The 24623-nt window shown below is 46.3% G+C and overlaps 1 protein-coding gene across 1 annotated transcript; it reads left to right on the top strand.

Annotated features, from left to right (window-relative positions):
* On the top strand, positions 1-1143 carry LOC120401383 (olfactory receptor 52K2-like). Its single transcript, XM_039531343.1, has 3 exons — positions 1-782; positions 855-1022; positions 1090-1143. Exons 1-3 carry the CDS (start codon positions 63-65, stop codon positions 1141-1143), a joined length of 942 nt encoding a protein of 313 aa, XP_039387277.1. The 5' UTR covers positions 1-62.
* The last annotated feature ends 23480 nt before the right edge of the window (positions 1144-24623 follow it).

The raw sequence follows: 24623 nt of genomic DNA, 5'->3' as shown, positions 1-24623 counted from the left end.
TGTCCTGCGACCATCACCCAAGACCCTGGGCACATACAGGAAGTCAGGGGAACGTATGGTACATGCAGGAGACACCGTTCTGCCTCAGTGTTGGACACATTCTCCCCTCCACCATGTCAGAATCCAATTCAACTGACTTCATCAACCCCTCCACCTTCATCCTGCTGGGCATTCCTGGCCTGGAGGCCGCCCATAATTGGATCTCCATCCCCTTCTGCACCATGTACACCATAGCCCTCTTGGGGAACTTCACCATCCTGTTCATCGTGAAGAAGGAGCCAAGCCTCCATGTGCCCATGTACTATTTCCTCTGCATGCTGGCCGTCACCGACCTGGTCCTGTCTACATCCATCCTACCCAAAATGCTGAGCATCTTCTGGTTCTATTCCAGGGAGATCAATTTCAGTGCCTGCCTCACCCAGATGTACTTCATTCTCAGCTTCTCTGTGATAGAGTCTGGGATCCTCGTGGCCATGGCTTTTGATCGCTACGTGGCCATCTGCGATCCCCTGAGACATTCCACCACCCTGACAAATCCTGTGGTGGCCAAAATTGGCCTGGCCGTGGTGCTGCGCGGCATCATGCTCGTACTGCCCCATCCCTTCCTGGCGAGGAGGTGGCCATATTGCAGAACCAACATCATTTCCCATACATACTGCGAGCACCTAGGTGTGGTGAAGCTGGCCTGCGCCGACATCAGCCTCAGTAGTTACTACGGCCTCTCTGCGGCATTATTGGTGACCACTCTGGATGTGTTTTTTATCACCGTGTCCTATACCCAGATCCTCAGGGCCATCTTCAGACTCCCAACAAAGGACGCCCGGCTCAAGACTTTTGGGACCTGTGGCTCCCACCTCTGTGTCATCTTAGTCTTTCACATCCCATATCTCTTCGCCGCCCTCACACAACGGTTTGGGCACAAGGTGGCCCTGCATTTCCACGTTCTCATGGCCAATATGAACCTCCTGGTGCCCCCCATGCTAAACCCCATCATCTACGGGGTGAAGACCCAACAGATTCGGGTAAGGCTGCTCCAGCTCTTTACTCATAAAGGGACCTAAAGTTTTCTCCTGGTTCTCTGGATCTCAGACCGAGCTCCGTGCTGAGCTGTCTGGTGACATGGTGCTGGGCCCTCTTCCCTGAATCACTGACTAGCCAGTCAAAGAGACATTAAATCTTTGCCTGACCTTACTGTGCTGTGTCAGCCTGACAAACTGGGGAATCTGCCTATGTACAACTGATAGGGTTGCCACCTTTCTAATTGCTGGTAACTGGAAGCCTGAGGCCCCACCTCTCTTCTCTACCTTTTCCACCAAGTTCCGCCCCTGCTCTGCCTCTTCTCCTCAAGGCCCCGCCCCTCACTCACTCCTCTCCTTCCCACCCCCGTCACGCTCTGGTTCATCCCTCTTACACTCTGCACCCCAAAGCACCCCATATTTGCCATGGCGATGTAATTATGGTATGTCTTGTACAAAGTATGCCCTGTGAGGTATCTTTCTAAAAGTCTTTCTAAATATTGATATCCCCTGGGATTGTATGCTCTCTCATTGTATGTGAAGCAATGAAATCCTGCTATGTGTGAGTTACTAAAGTGTGATGAAAGGCTGGAAACACCCAAAACCAGCCTTTCAGGTATGTCAAAGATGTCGCCAGACACTGTTAATTGCTGTTGTCAACACTCATCCAGGGAAGAAACCACTAGCTCAGGAACTCTGTATAAGAAAGCCTACTCGAAGGGAGTACAGAGACAATGGAGAATGTTTGTCCAATGGAGGCAGACCACCTATGTCACATGCACAGACTTTCCAGCAAGCTGGAAGAAACTATAAAAAATAGGGAGTGACATGATCTCTTGTCTTCATTCCCACACAACTCAACACATGCAAGAAGCTCTGTAAGACAAAGGACTTCGAATGGGGGAGGGGAACCCAGGCTGGCGGATGTGATTGCAGAGCCATTGGTCATTATCTTTGAAGACTCATGGCGATCAGGGGAGGTCTCAGATTACTGGAAAAAGACTAATATAGTGCCCATCTTTTTAAAAAGGAAGAAGGAGGATCTGGGGAACTACAGGCCAGTCAGCCTCACCTCTGTCCCTGGAAAAATCATGGAGCTGATCCTCAAGGAATCAATTCTGTAGGACTTAGAGGAGAGGAAAGTGATCAGGAACAGTCAGCATGGATTCACCAAGGGCAAGTCATGCCTAACTAACCTAATTGTCTTCTATGAGGAGATAACTGGCTGTGTGGATGAGGGGAAAGCAGTGGCTGTGTTATTCCTTGACTATAGCAAAGCTTTTGATTTGGTTTCCCACAGTATTCTTTCCCACAAGTTAAAGAAATATGGGCTGGATGAATGGACTATAAGGTGGATAGAAAGCTGGCTAGATCATCGAGCTCAATGGGTAGTGATCAATGGCCTTAGGACGGAAGAATCCCATTCACTGTTACAGACTAGAGACTGAATGGCTAGGCAGCAGTTCTGCAGAAAAGGACCTAGGGGTTACAGTGGATGAGAAGCTGGATATGAGTCAACAGTGTGCCCTTGTTGCCAAGAAGGCTAACGGCATTTTGGGTTGTATAAGTAGGTGCATTGCCAGCAGATTGGGAGACGTGATCATTCCCCTCTATTCGCCATTGGTGAGGCCTCATCTGGAGTTCTGTGTCCAGTTTTGGGCCCCACACTACAAGAAGGATGTGGAAAAATTGGAAAGAGTCCAGCAGAGGGCAACAAAAATGATTAGGGGGCTGGAGCGCATGAGAGGCTGAGGGAACTGGGATTGTTTAGTCTGCAGAAGAGAAGAATGAGGAGGGATTTGATAGCTGCTTTCAACTACCTGAAAAGGGGTTCCAAAGAGGATGGATCTAGACTGTTCTCAGTGGTATCAGATGACAGAACAAGGAGTAATTATCTGAAGTTGCAGTGGGAGAGGTTTAGGTTGGATATTAGGAAAAACTTTTTCACTAGGAGGGTGGTGAAGCACTGGAATGGGTTATCTAGGGAGGTGGTGGAATCTCCTTCCTTAGAGGTTTTTAAGGTCAGGCTTGACAAAGCCCTGGCTGGGATGATTTAGTTGGGGATTGATTCTGCTTTGAGGAGGGGGTTAGACTAGATGACCTCCTGAGGTCCCTTCCAACCCTGATATTCTATGATTCTATCTAATGTGTTTAAGTCTTAGAATGCAAGTTTGTTTGATTGATAAAGTAACCTGCTTTGATCTGTTTCCTATCTCTTATAATTACGTAACATCCATCCTTCTGTAGTTAATAAACCTGATGTATGTTTTATCTTAACCAGTGTGTTTTTGAGTTAGGTGTTTGGGAATCTTAGCTCTGTTAGCAAAGGCTGGTGCAGATCTTCCCTTCATCAAGGGTAATTTATCCATTAAACAGTTCAGGTACAGGTTACCACAACCTTCAAAGAGACATATAGACAACAATACTATTTCCCTAAGGTATCTTCCTAAATGTTAATATTCCTTTTTTGCTCTTTGAATCAAAGCTACAGCAATAGACAAGACTTGTTTGCTTACATCCCAAGACCTGAGAAAACACCTACCCTTCTACCTCTAACAATGCAGACTTGCATTTCAAAGCTCTATTCATTTACATATCTTCCTAACAAGTCTCTAAAGTTCGGCCATGGATCAGGTCAGTCTGTGAGGTAATTAACTCTTTCTGGCCCTGTCACCTTTCAATGAGGTATTATATCACACTCATAACATCACAACCCTAGTTCCAGGTTGCACTCTGGGGAAGTCCGGCACAGTGAGTAGAGTGAAATGCACAACTTGTTGTTCTGAGTGAGATTTGCACTTCACACACTGGTGTAGAGCTTTTAAGTGAGATTTTAAGTGTGGTGGCTGGAGACCAGTCAAAGAGGTTACCAGTTTGTTATTTTCTGTTTGCTTATTTTGGGAAAAGGAAGTAGAGACAGAAAAGCAGCAAGATGAGTGCAACCAACGAAAGGATTGTGAAATTCACATTGCAGGCAGAGGCTGCCAGAGAGGAGGCAGAACACAGGTGTCTATGGAACTAAAACAACAAGAAACTGAGGAGAAAGAGAGAGAGTCAAATCATCAATTGGACTTGCTGGAAAAGCAGAACCAGAACATTCCCACTCCACTGATTCCCACCTCTCCAAAAATCCTCAAATGGGAACAGCTGTGTCCTGCATACAACGAGGCAGGGGATATTGCTAAATACTTCATTACCTTTGGGAGGCTGTGTGAGATTCGTGGTGACCAGAAGATGCCCACTTTAGTTGCTAATTTAACTGGTAAAGCTCTGGATATATTCAATAAAATGCCCGTTGATGATGCTTTAGATGATTGTAAATTCAAAGAAATGGTTTTGAAACAATTTCAGATTACCCCTGAAACACATAGAATGAAATTTAGGAATCTTAAGAGTGGTGCTGGTGTGTAACATGAAATATGTAAACAAAATGAAAGATTTGACGAGTAAGTGCGTAAGGGGCACCGGTGTTAGAAGCCTTGAAGCAATGTTTGACCTAATTGGTCAGGAGCACTTCTTAAACATATGTGAAGATGATGACGGTGTCTATGGGACAAAAAGGTGAAAACTGTGGATAGATGGCTTCTCTAGCTGATAATTTTGAGCAGACAGAAGCATCTATTGTGAATAAACTACAGACAGAAAAAACGGAAGACTGCAGGAGGTACTATCATTGTAATACCACTGATCACCCGAGGGGTATATGCCCTGTGGTCAGAGGAAGCAGGCAGCAGGTAGCCCATTGAAATGCTGCGATTCTGAGCACAGAAGCCCCTTAGGCACCTGTCACGTATCATACTAGGTTTGTAAAATTAGCCTCTGCCCGACAGATATGAAGCGCTTATTGGCAGGGGACACCTTGGGTGTGAAAATACAGGGACAGGCATTTCTGTGGTTAGGAGGAATATAGTACAACAAGGTGACATACTGACCGGACAGATGGCAGAGATTTTATTATTTGGTAGTTACAAAATCCTTGTGCCTTTGGCTAAAGTGAACATAGAAACTGAGGGTTTGGAAGTTGTATTATCAGAGGGGGTGGTAGACAATACTCCTATTGGTATGCTAATTGGAAATGATTCCCTCCATGTAGCTCAGGCTGTTAAAGTGTCTGCCTGCAGCAAAAAGGAGCAGTCTGCTGGGACCTCAGATGGAAAGGGGAAAGTCCCAGGAACTGGTGAAGGAAACAGAGCCTCCTTGATTCCCCTGCAGCAGTGGGAAGCTGCATGCTTCCAGGGGTGGCGGTGGTTGAAACCAGCTCCTGCCCTTCTGCTGCCTCCTGGAAAAAATGTCCATGTTGCTGCTAAACAAGGGACAAACCCAATGCTAGGGAGTATAGGGAGATGTGTTCCAGAGGGGAGCCCAGTGATAGAATCATAGAAACGACTGAGGAGGTGGGTGTGGGTTCCTTTAACACTGCAGCAGGAGGTAACACCACCTCAGGAGGGAGGGAGGGGGGTGTAGAACCTGCTACTGAGACAACTGTCCAAGCTGTTAGCTGTGTCTGAGCCCTTCCCGGCTGATGAGGGGAGAGATCCCACTCTAGAGAGCACAGGGGTATGTGTCCTAGATGGGGGGGCAGGGGAGAAACTGGGGGAGGGATAGTGGGGGTACAGAAATGTCTCCTCACTGATCACATGGGGGAGGATGCCCAGGACAGAATTGAAGATTCAGCATTGTGCTCCCAGGCACCCAACCTGTGGCTCAGGCTTCGAGAGGGAACTGTGTAACTGACCTGCTGGAAAAGCAGCAAAGAGTCCTGTGGCACCTTATAGACTAACAGATGTATTGGAGCATAAGCTTTCGTGGATGAATACCCACTTCATCGGATGACGCACTGGAGGGGAGCAGTCACACAACTGACCTCTCGGGGATAGAGAGGGGGTGACAGAGGGTACTCCAATCCAGCTCCCGATATTTCAGGACTTTGTTCCTGACATGCTTGTAAAAAATAACTCTGTCTCTTTCACACAGGATGCAGGTCCAACTGAATCAATAGTTGTCTGTGGAAATGCTAATGAGATTACTGGCAAAGGGGAGGAGGAAATTCCCTGGGTTGGGAAGACACAGAAAAGAGTTGTGAAAAGACACAGCTCTTGGCCCACAGAACACAAATCACAAACCTCTAGGAGAGGGGAAGGGAAGGTCCCAGTGCTGGGAGTGGGGATCACAAGGAAAGTCCAAGGAGGGGTGGATTATTTCCATGGGTATAACTCTGGGATTGGGAAGCAGCTCTGCAGAGGGCTAGCCAACATGTAAAGCCAACTTATATCCTTATCTCATGAGACCCCAGCATACCAAGACCCCAAAGATCATCTTACACTGAGATCCCTACTGAAGGGGTGAAACATTATTGACATGAACTGTGACCATATAGATCATTGTTGCAACCAAAGTCCTATAGTGGCACCAAATCTTCTACAAAGGTTGAGTCAGGTGTCTAGGAAAAGGTTGTAATTTGCTGGTTATGATTTTGCTGTCTGTATGTGTGTATCATTTTTGTATTTGAAGTTATGAATATTGGCTATGTACTTGTATCTCAATGTGTTTGATTCTACGTAGCATCAGTGAAACATTTGATCAGCTTCTTGAGAAAGGACTATTCTGAGTAAGTGCCAAATCAACAAATATTTAACTGATAATGGACCTTGGGAGACACCAATCCACATGTGAGAAGCCTTCCTGGGAGAGCAATGGCTCTTAGCCAGCAGGAGAGCAATGGCTGCCGCCTGCAAACTGAGTCATGCATGGACAGGTGACTTACCCATGTGACTCCAAACTCCATCTTGCTGCAGTGATTTTCCACAGTAAGAACAAAGGGGTGTCCTTCCACCTGGCAGAGGATATAAAAGGCCCTGGAATCCTCTCCATTTTGTCTTCAATCCTGCTTCTGACCTCTGGAGGAACTGTGCTTGAAACTGAAGGTCTGAACAAAGGACTGAACGGCCCATCTAGGCTGGGACGTTTGTTCTCCAGAGACTTGATTGGTTTAAATCAGCAGTAATCCCATCAAGACTGGAACAAGCCTGAACTAAGAACTTTGCAATTGTTGCATGTATTTGATTCCATTTAACCAATTTGAACTGTCATCTATATTTATTTCTTTTTATAAAGAAATCTGTAGATTTTAGATTTTAAAGGATTGACAACAGAGTGATTTGTGAGTAAGATCTAACTTGTATATTGACCTGGGTCTGGGGCTTGGTCCTTTGGGATGACTAGAACCTTTTTTCTTTTACTGGGGTGTTGGTTTTCATAATCATTCATCCCCATAAGGAGCGGTGCTGATGGTGATACAAGGGAACTGGAGTATCTGAGGGAATTGCTTGTGTGACTTCTGGTTAGCCAGTGGGGTAAAACCAAAGTCCTCTCTGTTTGGCTGGTTTGGCACCTTAAATGTAAAGAACCCCCAGCCTTGGGCTGTGACTGCCCTGCTCTAAGCAATTTGTCCTCAATTGATACTCTCAGTTGTGTCCCGCCAAACGCTGCCTCCCATTACAAGGGGATACTGAGGGGAAAGGAAAACCAATAACTAAACACATGTTAAGGCTCAGGGAGGAGTTGAAAGACACAATGGGTATTGAACAAATCAAAGTGTCCAAGCAGAAGATGTGGTATAATAAAAATACTTGGAAACACCTACCTATGATAAAAGATTTGGTGTTATTGTTAAATCTCATGATGCAATGTCTGTTGCTAATGGGAAATCTTATAACAAAGAATTTGGTACTGATGGCAAATCCTATGAAAAGGTGTAACATGCATGATTTTTGGGGAAAGCTTTCGGACATGCTACAAATAGAAACAAGAAGCCGTATGAGGATACTGCTTCTCAGCTATCACCTGTAAACAGGCTCAAAGCTCATCACAGCAGGGAAACCATAATAAATCTGGTCTTCTGTGTGGAAGGGGAAACTGAGGCACACCACTGCATGGCATTGATGAATATCTGTATTGAGTTATCACCAGTTAGAAAAGCACAATGGTTTTACAATGCCGCACAGATACAAAGAGAGGTTTTCTAGTGACGCAGAGAAGGCACACAGAACTTTTTAAAAACACATGTGGAGAACACTACAATGTTTGCAACACTTAGGTGTTGAATGTTCCAAACCTTGAGAAGGCCTTGTGCACACTCCCTCCCAATTAGTCAATGACAAACACTCCTGCAGTAAACTAAGTGGGGAGGTGTGACATTCTGTGCCCCAAAACAACTCCCTGGCACTCCCATATTTACCATGGTGATATGATATGTAAGGTATCAATGAAAAAGCTATGGTCTGCTGAATATGATTACCCTATTTGTATGCATGTATCATTTTTGTACCTAAAGTTCTGAAAGTGTGCGAGGGCATGTGACCAGCTCATGTGACACTGGATTCCATTTGTGCCTGTACTTTTCCACTAACTGCTCTGGGGACTTTTGCTTAGAAAACGAAGTTCCCTCCACATGGAAGAAGCCATAAATGGTGGAAGTAACAAAATCACTTGGTCTCACTCCCCTCCACAACTCAACACCTGGAAAAACCTTAGGAACAAGGGCCAAACTGGGGATTTGGTCCCAGACTGAAGAGATTTCTAGCCTGTGTATGGAAGGCAGTTGGACTGTCCGTACCATCAGAGTGGCACACTGTATGGTTCAAATCCTGTCTAGTTTCTAGAACTCAGATTGTCATTTTGCTTTATTTCTTAGGTAATCTACTTTTATATGTACACTTATTACTTATAATCACTTAAAATCTGTCCTTCTGTAGCTAATAAATTGGTTTTATGTTTTTTTACAGTGTGTTCTTTCAAATGCAAAAGGGTAACCTGCCCAGAGACAGGGGCTGGTCCATTGTCCTCAATACACTGAGGGAGGGGCGGACTGGGTAAAATCTTACACTCACCAGGCTTCTGACCAGGGTAAGACGGTGCAGCTCTGGGGTCCTAGGCTGAGGAGCTGGGGTGGGGGGGAATTGCCTGAAGCCTCTCTATTGTTGGTGCATAAGTGCCTAGTGAAAGCATTCATGTAACTGCAGCTGGGTGCGTCCCTGGCTGTGTCTGGTTGTGGAAGTGCAAAACCTGGAGAGGATTGCAGCTTGTCACAGCCTCACAGTGTGAGTGGGAGCCCAGGTTGGTTTGCCAGAGGGCTCAGTGGTATCCCCATTCCAGGTTGCATCCTGAGATGTCTGTCAGATCCACCTAAGGAACAAGCCCTGCTATACAATGAATCCATTTCCTTCTTGTCATGCCCTCAGTTACTAATGGAGAGACTGTGGTTACGGCAGGGAAATCAGGACTCCTCGGTTCTGTCTGTCATTCTCTGTGTGACCTTCACCGAGTCACATCTTCTTTGCCTCATTTTACCTATCAGTATAATGGGTATATTTTCATAGTCACTTTCCTTTGCTAGATGTTTTGAAGATCCTTCAATGAAAGTTGCTACACAGTATGATGATAGTTACTGATGAGAATTACTGATCTCCCCATGTGCCTGCAGAAAGTGTTCGTGTCTCCCTCAGTCACCTTTCTCCAGATCTCTCTGGCTACTATCTACCCATTAATACTGGGCCTTTACAGGGTATCAGACCCTATGGAGAGCTGGGCATTATCCTTAGTTTTCTTACTAAGCAACTACTTTTAAAAAATACACAAATACACAGAGCAGCCAATTCCTCTCTGACTCAGCAGAGAGGCCCAGAGTTCTCGTCTCCCTTTGGGAAAGTCCCTTAATTACTGTTTACTTCTGAAGCTGGATAAATAGCACAGAAGCACAGACAAGGAAAGACAGACATTGGCTAGAGAGTCTCCGGTCTCCAGACAGTTTCCATTCAGTTGCAGCTTCTCCCCTAGAGGCAGAGCGAGCCCCCCTGGCATTGCTCACAGCTGTATTATAAACGGTGTACACCCCTGTGTCAGCTCTCGGTGTGGGCAGCTGCTGCAGATGCTGGGGTGAGAGAGGTGTGGGAAACGGCTGCCTGCGAGGGATTCCCAGGGAAGACACGTCCGTCTCAGAATTCACAGGTACCAGCTCTTGCTTAGGAGCTCACCTGCTCGACAAACCCAGTGCAATGTGGGCGTGATGGGATGGAGAATAGGTCTGTGGTCCTTTCTGCTCTGCAGGGCCATTAAACATGCCAGGGCCCTTGCCACAGGGGATGAATTTGCTCCAATATCACTGGCCAAAATGTCCCTCTTTGCTCCCCTTGGAGGAAGAACTCAGTAAGCTGTGTGTGAGTTAATGCACAGGGACTCTCACCTCCTCCTCTTGCATTTCAGGGCTCTGGCTATTAACGGGTTGGGGGGGATTCTCATCTGACTTTCTGATAGAAAGCATGGAGGTGCTGGGGCTCCTCAGTGGAATAATTATATGAATTTTTCAACATGGGCAAGACGTCTTTTCTCCTGGCTTCATTCGAAAATTTGGCTGAACTGTTATGCCTGAAACTTTCAAAAACAATTGAGCCGGATGCAGACACCCAGTGTTGGAAATTTCAGTCCCTGGCTGTGTCTGGCTGTGGAAGTGCAAAACCTGGAAAGGACTGTAGCTTGTCACAGCCTCACAGTGTGAGAGGGAGCCCAGGTTGGTGTGCTAGAGGGCTCAGCGGTATCCCCGTTCTAGATTGCATCCTGAGCAAGTCTGTCACATCCACCTAAGGAACAAACCCTGCTACACCATGAATCCATTTCTTTCTTGTTATGCCCTCAGTTACTAACGGAGAGACCATGGTTACAGCAGGGACATTAGGGCTCCTGGGTTCTGTCTGTCATTCTCTGTGTTACCTTCACCAAGTCACCTCTCCCTTTGCCTCAGTTTACCTATCAGTATAATGACGATATGTTCATAGTGACTTTCCTTTGTTAGGTGTTTTGAAGATCCTTCAATGAAACCTACTGCACAGTATGATGATAGTTACTGATGAGAATTACTGATCTCTGATCCCTTAGCGATAGCCCCATGTGCCTGCAGAAAGTGTTCGGGTCTCCCCTCAGTGACCTTTCTCCAGATCTCTCTGTCTACTATCTACCCTTTATACTAGGCCTTAACAGGGTATCAGACTATTATGCCTAGTTTGCTTACTAATCAACTACTTTTTAAAAATACACAGATACACAGAGCAGCCAATTCCTCTCTGACTCAGTGGAGAGCCCGAGGGTTCTCATCTCCCTTTGGGAAAGTCCCTTAATGACTGTTTACTTCTAAAGCTGGATAAATAGCATAGAAGCGCAGACAAGGAAAGAGAGACATTGACTAGAGTATCTCCAGTCTCCAGCCTGTTTCCATTCAGATGCTGCTTCTCCCCTAGAGGCTGAGCAAACCCCGCTGGGATTGCGCACAGCTATATTATAAACGGTGCACCCCACTGTGTTGGCTCTCAGTGTGGGATGCTGCTGCAGATGCCGGGGTGAGAGAGGGGTGGGAAACGGCTGCCTGTGGGGGATTCCCAGGGAAGACACGTCTGTCTCAGAATTCACAGGTACCCATCTGTCATAAACATACAGCTAAGGGCAGTATAAAATCCCTCTTTACCCTGTAAAAGGTTAATTCCTCTTTTGCCTGTAAAGGGTTAAGAAGCTCAGATTACCGGGGTGGCACCTGACCAAAAGGACCAATAGGGGGAGAAGTTTTTCTGTCTGTGTCTCTCAGAGCCAGCCAGGAAACAGGGCAGGGGAAAATATATCTGAACTAAGCATCTAGTCTTGCAGAAGTAGTAAGTAATAGCAGAAAAGAAATGCATTAGATTACCTTTTTTTTAGCTTGTGAATTTTCCCTGTTTTGGTAAGTTTAAGGTTTTGCCTAGAGGGGAAATCCTCTGTGTTCTTGAGTCTTTTGTTATTCTGTAAAGTACTTATCATCCTGATTTTACAGAGGTGATTCTTTTACCTTTTCTTTCATTAAAATTCTTCTTTTAAGAACCTGATTGATTTTTCATTGTTCTTAAGATCCAGAATACAGGCTTGGGTCTGTGTTCACCTGTACCAATTGGTGAGGATATTATTCTCAAATCTCCCCAGGAAAGGGGGTGTAGGGGTTTTGGGGGGTATTTGGGGAAGGTAGGGCTCCAAGTGGCCCTCCCTGAATGTTTGTTTAAATCACTTGGTGGTGGCAGCGATACTAAGGCTAGAAAGGAATTTGTGCCTTGGGGAAGTTTTTAACCTAAGCTGGTAAAAATAAGCTCAGGGGGTCTTTCGTGTGGGTCCCCACATCTGTACCCCGGAGTTCAGAGTGGGGAAGGAACCCTGACACCATCTCTTGCTGAGGAGCTCACCTGCTTGACAAACCCAGTGCAAGGAGGGCGTGATGGGATGGAGAATAGGTCTGTGGTCCTTTCGTCTCTGCACAGCCATTAAACATGCTGGGGCCCTTGCCACGGGGGATGTGTTTCCTCCAATATCACTGGCCAAAATGTCCCACTTTGCTCTGCCCCTGGCTGATGGCCTCCAGCTCCGAGGTGGCTGCATTTCAGTGGCACTGGGAGTCCCTCAGGATAAAAGCTTTTAGTAGATGGACAATACAAGACCAAATTCTGAGGCCGTGGCCCATATGTTCTCAGGCTCCACTAATGCAAAACTCCCTTTGGAGTAAGAACTGAGTAAAGACCTCAGGAGCCAGCTGTGTGTGAGTTAATGCTCAGGGACTCTTGCATTTCGGGGCTCTGGCTATTAACAGTGTCTCACCGGACTTTCTGATGGAAAATATGGAGGTGCTGGGGCTCCTCACTGGAATTTTTCAACATAGGCAAGACGTCTTTTCTCCTGGCTTCAGGCTTCTCCTGGCTGAACTGTGATGCCTGAAACTTTCAAAAAACAATTCAGCCAGAAGCAGACACCCAGTGTGCGAAATTTCAGTCCAAATGGTTAAAGTTTTGCAAACTTATAAGCAACTGAAAATGACGTCTCCTAATTGAAGGTGTCAGGCAGCTGTTAGGATATAGCTAGTCAGGCCTGTCTGCAAAGGCCCATACTTTAAGAATTTAGGTGCATTATCAGTTAGCTAGTTATAGAGGTACAAAAGAAGGATCAAAATCAGCCTGCCAGTTTATAGGTCTTCTCTCACTAGGATAGTCTGAGGCCTTGTTCTTAGCCTAAGGCCTTTGGCTAAACAGCAGGGGCAGCCTTAAGCTGGGAAGTGAATGGTCATGTCCTCACCAGTCACACTGAAATAAGGCAGTTTTGGGCTGTTAAAAAGGTGATTAATCGATCACCTCCAGAGGAAGGGAAGAGCCTAGAAGATGTAAAAGGAAACTTAGTTTGAGATCATCCTGTCCGGCAAAATCTCACTTATCAATAGCTGGGGTGAAATCCTCATTTCTGTATTGTTCTGTCACTGTAGTCTGCACTTCCCTGTTGTTTGTCTGTATAATCTCTGTCTGGTTCTGTGATTGTTTCTGTCTGCTGTATAATTAATTTTGTTGGGTGTAAACCAATTAAGGTGGTGGGATATAACTGGTTAAAGAACCATATTACAATGTTAAGCTAAGCAGAACTCAAGTTTTACTATATAGTCTGCAGTCAATCAGGAAGTGGAGGGGGGATGGAAAGAGGGAATGGGGGTGGGGGAATTGGAATCATGTTTTGCTAAAGGGGGGAATGGAAACAGGGACACAGGCAAGGCTCTGTGGTGTCAGAGCTGGGAAGGGGGACACTAAGGAAGGAAACTGGAATCATGCTTGCTGGAAGTTCACCCCAATAAACATTGAATTGTTTGCACCTTCAGACTCTGGGTACTGTTGCTCTCTGTTCACGTGAGAAGGGCCAGGAAAGGGAGGGTGAAGGATAAGCTCTCCAACAACAGTCCAAATGGTTAAAGTTTGATAGACTTATAACCAACTGAAAATGAGGTCTCCTCATTGAAGGTGTCAGACAGCCTTAACTAACCATGGTGCCACCAGCATCACCTGCAATGGCCAATCCACTTGTGAATCCCATTCAGCTATGCTCTTTGCTCCAATAATGCGGCAAGGAGTTCCACTGGCCACATATGGATAATGTAATCAATTTTCTTTTCTCAGTGTTATATGTGCAGACTTTCAATGTAATTGAATGATTCCTTGTTCGTGTATTATGAGACAGAGTAAATATAAATGTCTGATTTGCTTTCTTTATCGATAGATTCATAGGGTTTAAGATCGGAAGGGACAATTACATCATCCTGTCTGACCTTCTGTATAACACAAGCCATTAAATTTAGGGTTAGGGTTACCCCTGTATTAAGCTCCATACTTGTGTTTAACTAAGACCTGGTCTACACTAGGATTTTACATTGTAGAATCATAGAGCCACATGGTGAGAAGGGACCTGCAAGGGTCAGCTAGTCTAACCCCTGCCAAGATGCAGGATTTGTTGCGTCTAAATGACCCTTAAACCGTTTTTAGGGTCCCTGCATTCCATAATACAGAGCCCTAGCCTGGGGGTCGGGCCTGCATTGCCTGTTCTGACAGGACCACTTTCCATTTGACTGTATTAAAACATTTTGTTTGCATGGGCCCAGCTCAACAAATGCTCCAGATCAACCATTATGCCTGCCCAGGCCAACTAATTGTAACGACTCTGCCAAGGTTTGTGACGTCCGCAAATTTTACTTGCAATGATTTTCTATTTGCTTCCAGATCACTGATGAAAAAATTGAATATCATCTGGCCTAGAACTGATCCCTGCAGAACCCTACTAGAAACACCCCCATTCGCTAACAGTGGCCCATTGACAACAGCTTTCTGAGATCTGTCAGATAGCCAGCTTTTAGTCCATTTAACATGTGCTCTACTGATATTGTATAGTGTTCATTTTTTTTACTGAATGTTTTCCCCTGCTAAATCAAATGCCTCAGAAAAATCGAAGTCTGTTGCATCTGCTTGGTTCCCTAGATCCACCAAATGTGTACTCTCATGAAAGGATGAAATTAGATTTATTTGACAAGACGTGTTTTCCATAAACCATGCTGTTGACTGGCATTAATTATACTCCTAGATTTTTTTTTAACTAATCTCATATCATCTTTTCCATTGTTTCTTAATCTTGTCAAATATTTTTTTTAAAACTTTCCCTTTATTTTGTAATACTTTACGTTTAACGCAGAACTTTCTTGTTTTTTCTTTGTGGGGGGTGGGGGGCTCTGCTGCTGCCTGATTGCCTACTTCTGCTTTCGAATGAGATGTGTGGTTGATTGGTCAGTTCGTAACTCTGTTGTTTGTAACTCTACTGATTCTACTGGTTCTACTGTAACATAAGAACAAAAGAACATAAGAAAGGCCGTACCGGGTCAGACCAAAGGTCCATCTAGCCCAGTATCTGTCTACCGACAGTGGCCAATGCCAGGTGCCCCAGAGGGAGTGAACCTAACAGGCAATGATCAAGTGATCTCTCTCCTGCCATCCATCTCCATCCTCTGACGAACAGAGGCTAGGGACACCATTCTTACCCATCCTGGCTAATAGCCATTTATGGACTTGGCCTCCATGAATTTATCCAGTCCCCTTTTAAACATTGTTGTAGTCCTAGCCTTCACAACCTCCTCAGGTAAGGAGTTCCACAAGTTGACTATGCGCTGCGTGAAGAAGAACTTCCTCCACCAGAGGAGGAAGATGGGCGGTGGAAGCATGTGACCGTGAGAAGCAGGCCAAGGAAAAGGAGAGCCAGTGAGGGGGAAATTGAGCTAAGGAACAGGTTTGAAGGTTTGGAGAATGAGGAAGGGGTACAGCAAGTGGTAGCTGACAGTGAGAGGCCAAAGAAAAAGAGGCGAGCGGCCAGTCCCATAGAAAAAGGAGAGGAGTCGATGGAGGTAGCACCAAGTTTGGGCCCAGGGAGGATACAGGATGGCTTAAGGGGAACCACAAGGGAGGATAGGAATGGAAGGAGCTTGCAACCAGGGGGAACGGGGGATAGGTTAGAGGACCGTGCTGTCCCCAGGCGAAGGCAGGTCTACGTGATTGGGGATTCCATACTGCGAAGGTTGGACAGGCCTGTGACCAGGGCCGATCCGGAGAACAGAAGGGTGTGCTGTCTACCGGGTGCTAAAATACGGGATGTGGACCTGAGGTTGAAAAGGATCCTAAGAGGAGCGGGTAAGAACCCTTTGATCATCCTTCATGTGGGAACGAATGACACGGCTAGATTCTCGCTAGAGAGGATCAAGGGAGACTATGCCAGGTTGGGTAAGACGCTCAAGGAAATTGAGGCTCAGGTGATCTTCAGTGGGATTCTACCTGTCCCTAGGGAAGGGCGCCAAAGGGGTGAGAGGATCGTGATGATTAATAGTTGGCTGAGGGAGTGGTGTTACAAGGAGGGCTTTGGGATGTATGGGCACTGGGAGGCTTTTGGGGACAGACAACTGTTCTCAAGGGATGGGCTCCACCTAAGAAGGGAAGGAAGTAGACTTCTAGGAGGGAGGCTGGCTCATCTGATTAAAAGAGCTTTAAACTAGACACTGGGGGGAGACGGTCGGGAGATGTCCTAGTGCCTGGGCCTCTACAGCGAGATACGGACACTGCACAGGCGGACGCGGGGACACTCACCTGCTCCTCCACGCCAAATTTTCACATTGGGAGTGAGGACAACAAGATAACAACAGATATAGCCAGAGGGGGGCGGTTACGTGTAAGGAAGAGGGGGGGGACGGATTCTAGATCTACAAGTCATACTGGAAGTACTGTGTCCCTACCGAGTTGGGTGAAAAGAGTGAGAGGAGCCCAACAGGAAAAATTAGGATGTTTGTTCACCAATGCGAGAAGCTTAGGTAACAAAATGGAGGAACTGGAGCTCCTGGTCCGGGAATTGAAACCGGATATCGTAGGAATAACAGAAACATGGTGGAACGGTAGCCATGACTGGAGTACAGGTATGGAAGGGTATGTGCTGTTTAGGAAAGACCGATGCAAAGGTAAAGGTGGGGGAGTAGCACTGTATATCAATAATGAGGTAAAATGTAATGAGATAACTAGCGCTGCAATGGACAATACAGAGTCTGTTTGGGCAATGGTCACATTGGGGAAGAAAACTACCAGAGCCTCATCCGGGATAGTGATTGGGGTGTGCTATAGACCGCCGGGATCTAGCTTAGAGATGGATAGAGAGCTCTTTAATGTTATTAAGGAGGTAAACACTAATAGGAACTGCTTGATCATGGGGGACTTTAACTTCCCGGATATAGATTGGGAAACAAATGCTAGTAATAATAATAGGGCTCAGCTTTTCCTAGACGTGATAGCTAATGAATTCCTTCATCAAGTGGTTGCTGAACCGACGAGGGGGGATGCCATTTTAGATTTGATTTTGGTGAGTAACGAGGACCTTGTTGAGGACATTGTTGTAGGGGACAACCTTGGCTCGAGTGATCATGAGCTAATTCGTTTCCAAATAAATGGGAGGATAATCAATAGTGCATCTGAGATTAGGGTGTATGATTTCAAAAGGGCTAATTTTACTAAATTAAGGCGACTAGTTAGGGAAGTGGACTGGGCTAACATATTTAGGGATCTAAGGGCAGATGACGCCTGGGGTTACTTCAAGTTGAAGTTGCAGGAGTTGTCAGAGGCATGTATCCCGAGAAGGGGAAACGGCTCGTAGGTAGCAGTTTTAGACCGAGCTGGATGAGCAAGCGTCTTAGAGGGTCATTAAGAAAAAGCAGAAAGTGTACCAGGAGTGGAAAATGGGAGGGATCAGCAAGGAAACCTACCTTATTGAGGTCAGAGGTGCAGGAAGCTGTGAGAAAGGCAAAGCGACGAGTGGAGATGGACCTAGCGAAGGGATTAAAACCAATAGCAAACGGTTTTTTAGCCATATAAATAGGAAGAAAACCAAGAAAGAAGAAGTGGGACCGCTTAAAACTTTAAATGGAGTGGAGATTAGGGATAATCTTGGAATGGCACAATATCTGAACGAATACTTTGCCTCGGTCTTTAATGAGGCTAATGAAGGGCTAAGGAATAGTGATAGAGGGACCGATGGGAATGAAGATATGGGGGTAGACATTACGGTATCTGAGGTAGAAGCCAAACTTGAACAGCTTAACGGAAGTAAATCGGGGGGCCCGGATAATCTTCATCCTAGAATATTAAGGAATTGGCGAGGGATATTGCTAGCCCGTTAGCGATAATCTTTAATAAATCCCTAAATTCGGGGATTGTACCGACTGACTGGAGATTAGCTAATGTAGTTCCTATATTCAAGAAGGGGAAAAAAAGTGACCCGGGGAATTATAGGCCTGTTAGTCTAACATCTGTAGTATGCAAAGTCATGGAAAAAATCTTAAAAGAGAGAGTGGTTCCGGAGCATGAGGCCGATGGCAACTGGGATAGATTACAGCATGGATTTACGAAAGGTAGATCGTGCCAAACCAACTTGATCTCCTTCTTTGAGAGAGTAACAGATTTTTTAGACAAGGGAAATGCGGTGGATCTCATATATCTGGATTTCAGTAAGGCGTTTGATACGGTACCGCATGAAGAATTACTGGTTAAATTGGAAAAGATGGGGATCGAAATGAAAATCCAGAGGTGGATAAGGAGCTGGTTAAAGGGGAGACTGCAGAGGGTAGTATTGAAGGGGGAACTGTCCGGTTGGAGGGGGGTTACCAGTGGAGTTCCTCAAGGCTCGGTTTTGGGTCCGATTTTATTCAATCTATTTATTGCTGACCTGGGAACCAAGAGTAGGAGTGGGCTGATAAAGTTTGCGGATGACACCAAGTTGGGGGGTATTGTCAATTCAGAAGAGGATCGGGATATTCTCCAGGGAGATTTAGATGACCTTGTAAACTGGAGTATTAGTAACAAGATGAAATTCAATAGTGAGAAGTGTAAGGTTATGCATTTAGGGATGTCTAACAAGAACTTTAGTTATAAGCTGGGGACGCATCAGTTGGAAGTAACGGAGGAGGAGAAGGACCTAGGAGTCCTGGTTGATCGCAAGATGACTATGAGTAGGCAATGTGATGTGGCCGTTAAAAAAGCTAATGCGGTCTTCGGTTGCATTAGGCAAGGTATTTCAAGTAGGGATAAGGAGGTGCTAGTCCCGTTATATAAGGCGTTGGTGAGACCTCATTTGGAGTATTGTGTGCAGTTTTGGTCTCCCATGTTTAAGAAGGATGAATTCAAACTAGAACAGGTACAAAGAAGGGCCACTAGAATGATCCGAGGAATGGAAGGCCTTTCGTATGAAAGGAGACTTGAGGAGCTCGGTTTGTTTTCCTTAACCAAAAGAAGGATAAGAGGAGATATGATTACACTCTTTAAATATATCAGAGGGATAAATACCAGGGAAGGAGAAGAATTATTTCAGCTCAGTGCTAATGTGGACACGAGGACGAACGGATATAAACTGTCAGTCAGGAAATTCAGGCTTGAAATTAGACGAAGGTTTCTAACCATCAGGGGAGTGCAATACTGGAACAGTCTACCGAGGGAAACAGTGGGGGCGAAGGACCTCCATGACTTTAAGATTAAGCTAGATAAGTTTATGGAGGGGATGGTATGATAGGATAACGGGCTTAGTCAATAGGTCAATTATGTGCCTGGTATGATATAACCTTTTCCAGAGGGTTTGGCTGGAGAGTCTTGCCCGCATGCTCGGGGTTCAGCTGACCGCCATATTTGGGGTCGGGAAGGAATTTTCCTCCAGGGAAGATTGGCAATGGCCCTGGAGGTTTTTCGCCTTCCTCCGAAGCATGGGGCAGGGGTCACTTGCTAAGGAGTGGGTGGATCGGCTTATGTGGCCTGCATCTTGCAGGAGGTCAGACTAGATGATCATAATGGTCCCTTCTGATCTTGAATTCTATGATTCTATGATTCCTTTTATTTGTTTTAAACCTGCTGCCTATTAATTTCATTAATTTCACTGTAGATGTTGTTTAACATCCTCCATGACTGCTAATGGACTGGAAAGTGTTTAATCACGGCATGTCATATAAGCATCTCCTTCTGTTTCTTTCCAAATGCAGAACAAAAATATTCCTTGAACACACCTACCTTTTCTGCAACATTAACAAGTTTCCTTTCTCCCTCTAGGAATTGGCCTTTACCTTTTCTAGGATTTCTTTTGTTCTTAATATACTTAATAACCTCCTTTTTGTTCGCCTTAGCCCTGCAAAGCATGGATTCCCCCCTGATGTCTGTAACCTCCTGTATCAATTTTCATAATTTCCAATTTGTATTGCTTGCTACCTATTTTCCCTTATTCCTATTTGTTATATGTTGCTTTTCCCGCCTTAATTGCTGCCTTCACTTTCCTACTGACCTGGGTTTTTAACCAAAGTTCCCCACTTTCTTGATTGTGGAATCGTGGCTTTTTAGCTCTCTAATAAAATCTTCTTAAAGAACTCCCATTCTTCATTCCCATTTTTATGTCTAAATTTTTCCTCCCAATCAGTTTTGCTGATAATTTGTCTCAGCTTTGGGGAATTAGCCCTTTGGAAGGGTATCTGTAGATCGCTATTACTGGTTGGGAGCTGTTCTCTGTTTGTCCATTTCAATGTAATCGGTTCCATTCTTTTATTTTGTTCTTCTCTATCCTGTGCTCCCTTATTTGTTTCTTCTCTACACTGAACAGTCCTAGACTTTTCAGTCTGTCCATATATGCCAGCCTCTCCCCTTCTCAAACCCCGTTTCTATCTGTTATATCCTTTATAGAGACTGGGTGACCAAAACTGAGTGCATCTCCAGAGCAGAAACAACGAGGAGTACTTGTGGCACCTTAGAGACTAACAAATTGGTTTGGCTATAAGCTTTTGTGGGCTAAAACCCACTTCATCAGATGCATGGAGTATAAAATACAGTTGGCAGGTATATATACACAGTACATGAAAAGATGAGAGTTGCCTTCCAAGTGGGGGGTTAGTGCTAATGAGACAATTCAATTAAAGTGGTAGTGGGCTATTCTCAACAGGAGAAAAAATCAAACCGTTGACAAGAAGGTTTGAGTATCAGCAGGGGGAAATTAGTTTTTGTAGTGACCCATCCACTCCCAGTCTTTATTCAGGCCTAATTTGATGGTGTCCAGTTTGCAAATTAATTCCAGTTCTGCAGTTTCTCACTGGAGTCTGTTTTTGAAGTTTTTTGTTGTTGAAGAATGGCCACTTTTAAGTCTGTTATTGAGTGTCCAGGGAGGTTGAAGTGTTCTACTACTGGCTTTTGAATGTTATAATTCTTGATGTCTGATTTGTGTCCATTTATTCTTTTGCACAGAGACTGTCCGGTTTGGCCAATATACAAGGCAGAGGTGCATTGCTGGCACATGAGGGCATATATCACATTGGTAGATGTGCAGGTGAATGAGCCCCTGATGGTGTCCCTGATGTGGTTAGGTCCTACAATGGTGTCCCTTGACTAGATATGTGGACAGAGTTGGCAACATGGTTTGTTGCAGGGACTGGTTCCAGGGTTAGTGTTTTTGTTGTCTGGTGTGTAGTTGCTGGTATTTGCTTCATATTGGGAGGCTATCTGTAAGCAAGGACTGGCCTGTATCTATTCAAGGAAAATATTCCCATGGTCAGAGACATGTGATGTACATTGTATAATATTTGTGAAGGTAAGTGTGAAAAGTTTGCTCGGGGTGCACTGCTGAGACAGAACACTTGGATGCTGATTTTGAGCAGCCAGACACCAAGGCTATTAGAGGAGCACAATGAGGGGGCAATTCGAATCAGGGAGGCTTTGTGGCAACACTTTGAAAATGAGAAAGAGAGTTTGTTGCTATGCTTGGGTTTGTAATGCAGAATGAAGTCCAGTTTTGGTAGGTGGGAAGCAGTTGTGATTGTTCAGGCCCAGGGTTCAATGTAAGGAAATGATACAACTGCCTGCTGGTTTGCTGCTGCCATCTGCTATCATAACTTCAGTGAAAACAATTAAAGAGTGCCCATGCACACACACATAGCTGAGCGTAAGTCCAGCTTTCATTTGAAAAGGTGTCTGCGGTGGTGGAGTGAACGGTAAAGTGAGACGTCCCAGAAATCGGAAAGGAATGTCCAAGTGGAGTTTGGGAAGGACATGGGAAAGAGTTGTGAATGTGCTGAAGGGGAGGGCGGGCACCCATCTGCTCAGTCTGGACCATCAGGAGGGACTGCAGCATGTTGGTTTGCCACAAGAAAAATTGTATCCGCCTCTCCATTGCATCCCTAGTGTATGCCTCATTTCTTTTCTTTTCTGCTTTCCGTCCATCAGAGTACTGCTGCACCTCCCAGAAAATATCTTCCTTACTCTGTCTTGGGTGCTTTCTTATCCAGTGGAAAGGGCTGCCTCCTTTCAAGGACATATCTGGAGAAGCAAAGGTAACATAAACAGAAGTATTATTGTTCAGTACATGTGCAGCACTGAAACACTACATTAAAATACACTGCTGGCAACGCACCAGACTCTTTCCCGCTGACCCTTGACAAGCACACATGCTGGCGAACACTACAAGCATGGTGAGTGTTCCCAGGGGCAGAGGACATTGTGCGTGGGAGAAAAGCAATATGAAAGTGTAGTGGGGCTGCTACCCCACTCCCTGAGAGTGTGGGATGCAGCAGGCCAGCGCGCCTGCGCAGACAGACAGCCAATGAGAGAAGGACTTATTGGGAGCCAATCAGGGCCCAGATTGGAGACAGCCAATCAGGGCCAGGCTCAGCCCTATAAAAAGGCTGATCAGGGAGAGGAGAGTCAGTCTGTCCCAGGCCCTCAACAGGGGAAGGTCAGTCTCCAAAGCTGGGAGGTTAGCACCACGGACAGTGCAGTGTGGGCCAGGCTCAGGGAGCAGAAGGGAGCTCTAGCCCGTAGCCTGCCAGGCTGCAGGCCCTGAAGGGAAGGGCCTAGCGGGTGCAAGGGGCCGTAGGGGAAGCAGCCCAGGGAAGTGGACAGACGAGGGGAGAGAAGGAGGACAGCGAGGCTGCTGCCAGAGGGTCCCTGGGCCAGGACCCAGAGTAGAGGGTGGGCCTGGGTCTCCTCGTTCCCCCCCTTGCAGTACACCCAGTCATTGGCCATAGGGAGCGGCCATTACAGACTATGCCAGATCCCTGACAGGAGGGATTAGGCTTTGGGGTGTGTGGTTGGACATGGTGGCTGGGGTGTAGAGAGACTGCTGATCACCCCACCACCCCGGAAGGGGGTGTGGCTGGATGGAGGGGCACTGCCGGAGGGCAGTGGTCCTGAAGAGGATGCCGTGAGCTGGAGAGTGATGTGGGCTCAGACGCCAACCAGGGGCGAGATAGCAGGCAGGACACCACCAGGAGAGGGCGCTCCACTGGACTGAGCTAATTCCCAGAGACCACCAGCAGAAGGCGCTGTGGTGGTGAGTTCCAACCTTGTCACAGAAAAGGATTGCGGGGCACTTCTCGGGGGACAATTCTCTAAAGTTTCCCACCGCTTTCCACAGGCGGGGTCATTGTGGCAGATATCTCTTTCCTGAGGGCTAGCAAGGACGCAAGGGTGCATCTATTATATGTTTGTGGTTTCTGCCCCGGTTCCTATGCTGATCACCTGTGTGCTGAGTTGGTCCTTGCCCAAGTAATTGCAGAATGGCGGGAGGAAATGTCCCTCAATGGGGGAAGGAACAAAGAAACTCTGCAAGGAACCTCCAGCAGAGGATTGCAGAGAACCTGCAGGAAGGTTTCCCAGAGGTCTCTCTGGAGGATTCCAGTGAAATCTCGGTGTGCATCAACACCCTGTTCTGCCATACCGCCTAGCTGCACGGGGAAATGCCCAGCACCCACAAACACAGCCAGCCTTGAACATTTCTCTGTCCTCCACCCACCTCTTCACTTTACAGAGCAAAACCACTTACCAGGGGTCTCCTCTCCTGCTTCTGGCCAACCCTGATGGTGACTGCTGAGACTGGCTGGATACCTCCAGAGTGGAGAACAGCTTCTGACTGGACGCAGCACAGGGCAACCCTGGCATGGGCTCCGCATCTTCTAATGCCTCCACCTCTTCATCGATGACTTCCTCCTCTGGGTTACGTTGAGTTTCCGTCAGCTCCTGCCCCACCGAAGTATCCACAGGGCTCTTGGTAGTGGAAGGTGAGTCGCCGCAAAGGATATCATCCAACTCCTTATAAAAATGGCAGGTCTCGGGCGCAGCTCCAGAGTGGCCATTTGCCTCCCTTGCCTTCTGGTACTCATGCCTCAGCTCCTTCATTTTCCTCTGCACTGCAGCATGTCCCAATCATAGCCCTTTTCCCACAAGCTGCAAGAAATCTGCCCGTAAGTATTGAAATTCCTACAGCTGGAGCACAGCTGGGACTCCTCAGCCTCCTCTCCCCAAATACTGAGCAGTTCCACAGTGGTCCAGACCATTTGCTGCATGGAGCTGCCATGGCCACCTGGGAAGATGTGATGTGAACACTCCACGCCGAGCAAACAGGAAGGGGAATTTTAAAATTCCTGGGCCTTTAAAGGGGGAGGAGTGGAAAATATTTACCTGGATGCAGGGCAGAAGAGTTGAAAGTCCTGACCAGAGTGGTTAGGATGGGCATTGTGGGATGCCTGCCAGAGGTCAATTACACTGATGAAATCAATCACAGGTTCTACACTGGCACTTTGGTGACAAAACCTTTGTGTAAAAAGCCTTACAAGTCTCGTCAAAGTGCCTTTATTACATCACTGAACCCGAGGAGTTCTGTCGTCAAAAGTGGCTTTGTAGTGTTTACACCTCCACTATTTCT

The sequence above is a fragment of the Mauremys reevesii genome, linkage group 1 (genome assembly GCF_016161935.1).
Source record: "Mauremys reevesii isolate NIE-2019 linkage group 1, ASM1616193v1, whole genome shotgun sequence".
Classification (NCBI taxonomy): Eukaryota; Metazoa; Chordata; order Testudines; family Geoemydidae; genus Mauremys; species Mauremys reevesii.
The sequence above is the reverse complement of the archived record's forward strand: the minus strand, read 5'-3'. Positions and strand labels throughout refer to the sequence as shown.

Bases quoted from the DNA above. Each gene is read 5' to 3' on its own strand.
- LOC120401383 (XM_039531343.1), top strand. From the start codon at position 63: ATGCAGGAGACACCGTTCTGCCTCAGTGTTGGACACATTCTCCCCTCC. The intron at 783-854 runs ATCCTCAGGGCC...TGTGGCTCCCAC, and splicing joins TCACCGTGTCCTATACCCAG to CTCTGTGTCATCTTAGTCTT. The intron at 1,023-1,089 runs GTAAGGCTGCTC...TCTGGATCTCAG, and splicing joins TGAAGACCCAACAGATTCGG to ACCGAGCTCCGTGCTGAGCT.